Consider the following 9679-nt stretch of genomic DNA (forward strand, 5'->3'; position numbering starts at 1 on the left):
CTTTATTTTTGCTTGAAGTATTGCTTTATATTCATATTTCTGATGAAAGTTCCCAAAAAAATTATGAAGTGTTCAACTGCCAAGTTTATAAGAATATTCTAAAAAATAAAAATAAACAAAAATTCTGGAAAAAATGCATGTATTAAAAATCACTGACGACTGCAGGGAAAATTTTTAAAATGTTTATGAAAGGATTGCTTTGGGAAAAAAAATTAAATGCGATATTTCTGGGAGAATTCTCAAAAGCTAAGTTTTCCAGTATTTTTTTCCACAGTACTCAGATTACTTTAACCAAGGAGAGTTTTTGCAAGACATCAGATTATCAGATTATCCTTTATAACAGTTTTCTGTAGCAGTCAAACTAAGTTTCATTGTTTCAAAATAGTTATTAACAGGTTACTTTTGCCTTGCAGATTATTTGTGATTAAATGACTTTAGCAAAATCAGATTACTTGCAATCAGACACTTGGCAATGTATCAGATTAGACAATCACTTTCATCATGTATGGCAGCCAGTCAGATTATTTGTAATCAGATACTTTGTAATATAGCAGATTATGTGTACACATTGCAACTTGGATAATGAAGCCCAGTCAGATCACTTGGAATCAAATTACTTTGCCATTGCAATCTTAAAATCAGGGTATCTGAGAGGATTTTTTTCTCATCATTTCGACTTTAATCAGGAAGTGCAAATCATTATTTTTTCCTTCACCTCTGGCCCCAATCCCCTTAGTAGATATAGTATTTGTAGTTGACTAGATGGTGGCTTCCAACCAACAACTTTGCTCCTTCCCCTAAGTGGGCTTTTTTAATTCAGTGGATGAGAACAATAGGCTAATGAGCATGCAGTACTGAGCTACTATCCACCATAGACATAGTACACGTAGACGCCTCATTGACTGGCTGTACTTTGACGTTGCCGCCATATTTCATGAGGCAAGCCCTCTACATAAGACAATACAAGAAGACGAGGAGTATGTGAGTTGTCGTATTAAAAGCACAAACTACCACATTAAATTTATTTTAATAAATATTTTGTGATCTACTGTTATCTATCTCAGTAATCTATATACATGTAAGTTGCATACCAATAATAAAAACACTTAGACAACAAATGAACGAGACTTTATGAGTAAAACACAGAAGCAGAATCTACTTTATCATATTTTAGCAAAAAAAATGACATTGTAAAATTAGTTATTCTGTGATTTAAAATTATAGCTATATTGTGAGCTGTACTGGCCCTTAGATACTGTATTTGCTTTAAATATGTTTTTCACCTTTATTTGGCTTAAATTAACAGACATACAATATATTATACGACCGTAGAATTAGCCAGATCAGCTAAATTGACTATATTTTGCTCTCTGTGCCGTCAGCAGAACTCACATATCACTCGCTGATTCACATGCAGACACAAATAAACATGGGCTTACAAATATTGCAGTCGGTTTATAGATTTTTTTAAAAGTAACACATTAACTTGGCACTAAATAGGACACAGTAAAACAAGCATTTTTAATCTGTCAATATAACTCTATAAATTCACTGCTTGCTGTCAGTTGGTGTTTTTATAGATCTCATTCATTTTTTGGTTGTAGTGGATGCTATTGTTATTACATACATGAATATAGACCATTGAGTACAAAATTGATTTATCAAAATCCGTTTTATGTGATCACAAGTGCTTTTAATTTGGAAAAACCCAAGTTCCCTTAATTATGTGAAGCAGACTTGCCTCTTGCAATATGGCGGACACGTTGACGTATCGCGGCAGTGAGCAAACACAGCCAACGAGGAGTCTACGTAAATTATGTCTATGCTGTCCACTATCAGTTGTCTTTAAACATTTAAAAGATCCACAATCGTGTGTGCTAAAATCACATTTGTGTTCAGTGTTTATGAAGCTAACCTGTCGCTGAATTTAGTCCTTTCTTTGGAGACAAAAATCAGTAAAAGACTGAATGACTTTCTGGTTTGATAAAATGATGTGACTCCGTGTTGACAATATCCTGCCGTGGGATTGGCTCTGCTAATTTCAAACTGTGAATCCCGCGGACGGATGTTGTGTCGCGATAGGTTTCCTTTCTTCTTCTGGAGCCGTCTGCTACTTCCGGTTACATGACGACGGCGTCGATACAAAAAGAGAGAAGGAAAACAGGAAAATACCTTTCTTGGCGAGAACACTGGAAACTTAATATAAATAGCCAGGCGTTTATCAACGGGTTGCTTATGTGGTGGTAAAACTAACGCTCGAGCTCCAGTTTGTGTGTTTTAATTACGTCCGAGCAGTAAGACATTAGAGATATTTGGAGTTTATTGTTCTTCGCCTGCTCCCTCCAGCTAAGCTATTTCTGTGTTGCCCTACCTAGCCTTGCTAGCTAACAGTGGCTAACGCTGGATGCCAGCACAGTGTGTGTACTTTGTTTTAAATAAACAGGCGGCTAGAAAGAAAATATAGCGCCGTTAATCTGTTCACTTCGCAGCTGGACTCCGCTAACCTCTGCTAGCTCGGTGTCAGTTGTTTGGTGAGAATGGCAACGTCGGCTCTGTACGCCTGTACAAAGTGTAACCAGCGGTATCCCTTCGAGGAGCTGTCGCAGGGCCAGCAGCTGTGTAAGGTACGTTAGTGTGGATGTGTGAGATTCAGGATGGCCGCAAACAACATACAAACATCCCCCGAGATTACACAGTATGGACGCGTGCCAATGTTATTGCCGACTGAAAGTGATGGTGTAACGACGAAGAGCAAGTTAGCCAGGCTCAGATTATGTAACAGCTCTTATCTCTCCAACCTGGACACGCAAATACTGTAACTGTTACTGTGTTTAGATTATATTCACGCGGTCCCACCAGTTTGTTTTTCTTAGTTCTAAAAAAATTATTTGACTATTGAAATTTGGCTTTTTATGCCTCTCAACTTGTTGCTCGTCAGGAGCTTTAAATGTGTAATCGTTGTGTATAAAAGAGAATTGATTTTACAAGGGCAAACTTGGAGCTTCACTCATGTCTTCCATTGACATTTTTCTTTAAATCTCTGTCACTGGGGACTCGTGTATATTTTTCAATATGATCAGTGTAATCAACAAATGCATTCCCACATATTTGATTTGGATACCAGGGTATCTCATCACATGGTTTTACATCTAAATTAAGACATTTTCTTTGGAAATATTAAAAAAAAAGCTAACTACAGGCACTCATTGAAAGTGTTTGTTTTTCCTGCAGTGTCTGTCCCTACCACCAGGATGAGGAACAAAAGCAGAAACATTTTGTTCTTGACTTGATGTCTTGTATACACCCAAATAGTCAGGTGTTGGCATTTCCATAGATGTTGTAGCAAAGAAATATTGCACAACACCAGACTGTGCAGATGTACACAGAAACATATGGGGATGTGGTGTTTCATTGTGCTCATTTCACAATTTTGTGTTAACCTGTTCGCCAACAAATTACTGAAACACTTTTTTTCTTTTTTCCAGGAGTGTCGCATTGCACATCCAATAGTGAAGTGCACATACTGCAGGTCTGAGTTTCAGCAGGAAAGGTAAAATACAAAGACCTAGTGATATGTCTCAAATTGATACTGTCCATGTTGCAAATTTCTTTGCTGTTTATATCCTTTGTTTGAGGTCAGATTTCGTTTTTCCATTACAGTAAAACCAATACAATCTGCAAGAAATGTGCCCAGAATGTCAAACAGTTTGGAACAGTGAGTAACATTTTCCTTTTATTTTCTTCAGTACACTTTATGTTGCACTTAATTCCTTTAATCTCTTGTTCTGTGCAAATACAGATCCAAACTCTCCCTTTGTGTTTTTACAGCCCAAACCCTGTCAGTACTGTAACATCATCGCAGCTTTTATCGGGACAAAGTGTCAGCGTTGTACCAACTCGGAGAAGAAATATGGACCTCCACAGACCTGTGAGCAGTGCAAACAGCAGTGCGCCTTTGATCGCAAGGAGGAAGGAAGAAGAAAGGTATAACACATACACAAATTTTAACTGATAGCCAATATGTCGCAGCAAGCCTTTGAAAAGATACTGTCTTCTTCCTTTCATAGGTGGATGGGAAACTGCTGTGCTGGCTCTGTACTCTGTCCTATCGCCGTGTTCTGCAGAAGACCAAGGAGCAGAGGAAGGGCTTTGGATCCTCCAACTCCTCTTCCTTGAATGAGAAAGATCATCACTCCAGACCTCACCATCATCATCATCACCACCATCAACACAGACACAGCAGTTCCCACCACAAGTATGTCTTCTGTTTTCTTTTCGTTGTTCAATCACCAAACCACTCTGCCAGAACTGTTTAAATATTTGTCTGTTTTATGCGGTAATATCACTGTTTACATGAAGTAAATAACAGAAGATGTACTGAACACGATTATACTGGAATTTATCTTTTGTAGGCTGAGTGGGAGCTTGAGTCCTGAACAGGAGCAAGGACTGTGGAAACAGAGGTAAGCTTTCCTCTTAGTTATACACTATTATGCATCATAAAACAATAAGTTATTTTAAGTTTTTAACCCTGAACCCTTCTCTGTTTGTAGCCATAAATCGTCTTCAATCCAGAAGGAGACTCCAAAGAAGAAACCAAAACTGGAGATGAAGCCATCCAATGGGGACAGGTATGAAAAGTTTTAATTCTTTGTAACAACTGGTTTCTCACACCAGCTGACCTCATGCTCTTTCTTTTCTGTTGCAGTAGTTCCATCACCCAGTCCATGGACTCTGGAGGAACAGACAACTTCATTCTCATCAGCCAGCTGAAAGAGGAAGTGATGTCTCTGAAGAGACTCTTACAGCAGAGGGATCAGACCATCCTGGAGAAGGACCGAAAAGTAGGCTGTTAGCCCTAACAATGATGGGTTACTTTTGATGACTTGTACCCCTTTAATGTATTTATCTCTATCTTACTGTAGCTCACGGAGCTGAAAGCTGACTTTCAGTACCAGGAGTCCAACATGAGAGTCAAGATGAACCAAATGGAGAAATCCCACAAAGAGGCTATGGAGCAGCAGCAGGTATGAGTTTACCTATGAGCATACAACAAAGGGGCTTGTTTACCTGTAGAAGTGAGCATGTGCTCGATTGGTCGAATACAGATGCACTGATTCAACATCAGTGTCAGCCGATATCAGCCAAGTTTAGAATTGTCAAACATTGCAAACACTTATCAGCTACCAATGTTTGTCTGGTACATCCAATCAATTTTATGCTGGCATCTGGTGGACCTTGGTGCAAAGTCAAATAAGAGTTTTTTTACAGGCAGAGGAAGTGAAATGGGTAACTCTGTTACTCTGTTTGTTTTTATGGTCAAACTTGAGAAAATACCATGATTGGAGTCTTAACACCTAATAGAGTCATGGAAAAAAAGCCGTGGTTTGAACACTGCTGGAGGTCTCCATATGAAATACTTATTGGAAGACTGTTCTACAATGCTAACTTTATGTTTTTTAAATCTTTTTCTTCATTTCCTCAGCCTTAAACAATCGCAGTAGCAAGTGGTGTTCAAAAAACATTAAATGCGCTCTTTGGTATTCGATTAATATGAACTTTGTAGCTGAAATGTTTTGCTTCTAAAGAGTTGGTGTGGGTTTGAAAAAGTGAAATTCTGGTGCTAAATGAGGTGATGTACTTTAGTTGTTACTAAGGGCTGTCTGTAGTTTTAGTCCTGTCCATTCCTGATGTGCATTTACATCATGTTCAAATACCAGTATCCCTTTTCTCTCCTCTTAAACTCCGAGTATAAATAATCATAAAACAAGAAATTCAATTAAAATTTCCATTTATACATATATATCACCAGTGTTGTTTTGCATCATTGTTATTGATAATTTAAACATCAAACTTTGAATTCAAAAGTGTCCATGGGAGATTATGTTAAATAAGAAAATATATTAATTTTCCATCTGATCTGGTACAGTGTTATTTAATACAAATAAAAAGTTACATTAATTTTATTCAAACTTAAGTGTTGTCAAGTGTTAACCAGTCAGCAGATCTGCATATACCACCAAGCATTCGTCAGTAAGGCATAAGATGACCACATTTACAATCTAGTGTAATCCAGTAACACTGTTCTTTCATGTATTCTACTTTTGAAGCTTCTACATTTTCATTTTCTTCTGACATGGTCAGAAAGATGATAATATTGACTCTGTATTTATTTCTGAAGTTGTAGTAGGTGTTTGTGGTCTGAGGAGCATTAAAGTGAAAGGGGTTCTTAATATTTTCTCTCGTCTAATAACACGAAGGGAGAAAATATTAGATAAAGTGGTATAGTTGACTTACTTTCAGCAGCACTCCTGTTATGTTGGATTGCATCAAGTTGCATTGGAAGTCATCAAATTATGAGCGATCATGCATGAATGCCAGTGTGAAACATGGATGAGTCACATGTTGCACAAGTTTGCAATCTGCTGTTGTGGATATAATTTGTGCGTCACTTGTGCCATTTCCTATCAAACTGTTAACTTTGTATTCTGTAACTGTGGTTCCTTGGCTTTCTCCCAGTTTTTGTGCAATATTATGTAGAGTTTAAAGAGCACCAAAATGTCCATGCTGGACTAAAACGTTTTGTTTGTAAGCTTTTAATAAAAAATAGTAAATGTTGATTTAAAAGTCAGCTAATGCCTTTTGAAAAGCTATGAAGCGTGCAAGTAAAATAGCATTTTTTTGTGCATTATTAAACAAATGCTTTGATACAATAAGGCATGAAAGGTTTTTCTTACAGTTTGTCTTTTGTCTCCACAGTCGAAGAACAGGGAGTTGATGAAGCAAGTGGCGGCTCTCTCTAAAGGAAAAAAGTTTGACCGGACAGGAAGTTCTCTGCTGCTGCCCTAACAAAAGGCTGGCCAGTGGGTAACAACACAGAGCGGCTTCATGTAACACTGTGAAAGTCTCCCTCCTGTGTTTCTTCATTGCCATCAACATCATTGATTACTTCTGAATTTGGTCTAACCAGACACCATGTTGTACATGGTACACAAACGTTGAACTAAAGAAACCTTTCTCTAAATGTCAACCTATTTTAGATATTTTACAGCGACTTTTCCACTAGATCACAGGATGTGACTGTGGATGGAGGATGGCGCCCTCAAATTTTAACACTGCCGGGCCAAAACAAAAAGCATGGTGTGCATATGTGGATATCATTCTGTCGACTCAGTGTATCCACTTAATTTTTATGGATGTCATGCAATTTATTTATTCAACTGTATTTCTTAGCTTTTTTTATTTCCTCACAACATACTAAGAGAATATCCCACATTTTGGGGTTTTCTTCAATAGGGATTAGTTCTATTTTTCTAAATTGATTGTGGAGGATGAGCTCTCCTAAATGGAGACCCTGTGCAACTTTATTATGTATGCAAACGTGGGAAGGGTGACCACTGAGCGGCTGCTCAACAGGAGAGAACTCTCAGTAACAATTCAAAAACCAACCAATGAACACTTTGACAGGCTGTCTGATAGAGTGACACCTCTCGGCTGCCCTCTCTCTCACTGTGTGACAGCTGTAGTGCTTTGCTGTTTCTCTTTAGTGGAACGATTGTAATACTGCATGATTTTACTGCCAGCCACCGGTTGGCATTGTGGTCAGACTTCTTTTTTTCCCTCCCTTTTAATTAGTTTTCTAAGAATCACATGTAAATGTATTTCTGGGGTCAGCCGTTGTATTTAAACTATTGCTTGTATCTGTTTTAGTGAGTACAGTATGTGTATGGTAAGGCCAGTTGAAATTAACATGTCTGTAGAAGATGCTTTTTAAAGGAACACACTGTTCACCTTACATTATTGGGCTGGTTTCATACTGTGGCGTCCAGGATCACTTTTGTACTTTTTTCCAAACCAACTGTTTTAAAACTATTAAAACTGGCTAAACTGTTACTATTTGGTGTTTTTATTTAACATTTGCCATCTAACTTTTGGGATGAACATATTTGGAGTCTTTGCTTTGATAAATCCTACAGAAAGATGGTAAAACACGCACCGTTGGAATACAAAAGCTTTTTGAGTATCAACAACTATACCTCACATACACAATGTATCCTCTTTGTGAATCCAATGATTTATCCAAAGACTGTCCTCATGTAAAAATAAAACTGCTAAAATCCAATTTAGGGATGCATGCTGAGGGCTGCTGACAATGGATCAGCACAGTAGACAGGATCAGCCTTTTACTGAAACAAGATGTCAGCATGTTATTTTACCAGCTTTCCAACAGTCAATGTACCCATTCAAATGAGTACAAATGAGCTGCACAACATTAAATTGTTTGCATTACTAAGGGAGGAAAGTAACATTTTAAAAAAAGGTCAGGGGAAAGTCAAACTAATCTGAATAAACTTAGGTGATGATTCAATTTCATATTATTGAGCTTAGCTGAGAAATATGTTTGGAAAGGAATATAACTATATTTACTCAATTTACTATAATTGAGAAACTTTATATGTATTTGTACTTTTGAGTAGTTTTAAAATCAATAATGTTACTTTTACTTCAATATACTCTAGAGGAAATTTGGTACTTCACTACATTTAAATTGCATCAATTACTGAGTTAGTAAAAAGCAAAAAGGGGAGGTTGAAGCTTTCCATCTAAACTTTGAAACTGGCTGGCTGGTAAAATCTATCAGTGCCTTGAGAATCATCAGCAAGATCTGAAAACTATGACAACTCATATCATAATTTAATTTTTCAATGTTATGGTCCTTTTGTTTAATATAATCATAGAAATGTCTATTGTGTCCGTGACATCAGGTACTTAAAGGGTCGTCCCATTTCATAGCAGGAGATTTCACTTCAAAGGGAACACATGAAATCAAGTGATAAAAGTTAGAAATGGGACTGGACCAGAGACTCCACATTACATCCTGAATTTGCAGTTCATAAAAATATATACTCATAATGAAACAATATGCTTGGAGATTCATATTCTCATGTTTTTCCACATTAAAAAGCATAAAAAGCATAAAACATTAAAGTGGTAAAGAATGTCATTTAAAAAAGATATTAAGGAATGTTTGAACATTACTGAACAACGTGTTCATGAGGAACTGACTGATTAATCTGAATTCATTCAATTTTAAACATCATCTAAAAAAGTTTTACTTCAAAATGTGTTTGTGTGTAGTTATGTGGTTGCTTATACTGTATGTTCTGTGTGCTTCTGTGTGTTTTTGCGGTGTGTGTGTGTGCACATGGTTGTGTGTGTGCTTGTAGGCGCTGCATTTCTGCTGCAGTCATTGCTGGAGCCATGTTCTGACAATTATGCACAATTTAACCTCAAAACCATGCAAGTTGTTTAAACATAATTTAATAATAATGGACAACAACTGTGTTAGGCTTATTATTTGGTTATAAACAAGAGACTGCTACTTGATCACGACTATGGTATACAGGATGGATGTAAAGCCAAGTAAAAGTGTTATAACTGATTATAACTATGTTGTGCTAGTTTTGTTGAATATTGGTTAATTAAATGAACAGTTTAAATGGTATTTGAATATATAGATATCAGCAATTTTATGTCTTTTGTGGCATTTTCTGTTGGATTTTCCATCCTGTTAGATTCAGGTTTACACCAAATTAGCAATTGCTATGTCAGAGAGCAGAATTATGCTAGATAACTTTGCACAGATAAACAATATTTTAATTCAAATATTGAATCTAAC

At 36.8% G+C, this 9679-nt stretch overlaps 1 protein-coding gene across 1 annotated transcript; it reads left to right on the top strand.

Annotated features, from left to right (window-relative positions):
• The first annotated feature begins 2113 nt into the window (after positions 1-2113).
• fam76b (family with sequence similarity 76 member B) lies at positions 2114-7893 on the top strand. The gene is made up of 10 exons (XM_041802191.1): positions 2114-2624; positions 3486-3550; positions 3661-3715; positions 3829-3984; positions 4068-4255; positions 4413-4463; positions 4554-4631; positions 4709-4844; positions 4926-5027; positions 6760-7893. The coding sequence occupies exons 1-10, from the start codon at positions 2538-2540 to the stop codon at positions 6847-6849; spliced, it is 1008 nt and encodes a 335-aa protein (XP_041658125.1). The 5' UTR covers positions 2114-2537; the 3' UTR covers positions 6850-7893.
• The last annotated feature ends 1786 nt before the right edge of the window (positions 7894-9679 follow it).

The sequence above is a fragment of the Cheilinus undulatus genome, linkage group 12, assembly GCF_018320785.1.
Source record: "Cheilinus undulatus linkage group 12, ASM1832078v1, whole genome shotgun sequence".
NCBI classification, from domain to species: domain Eukaryota; kingdom Metazoa; phylum Chordata; class Actinopteri; order Labriformes; family Labridae; genus Cheilinus; species Cheilinus undulatus.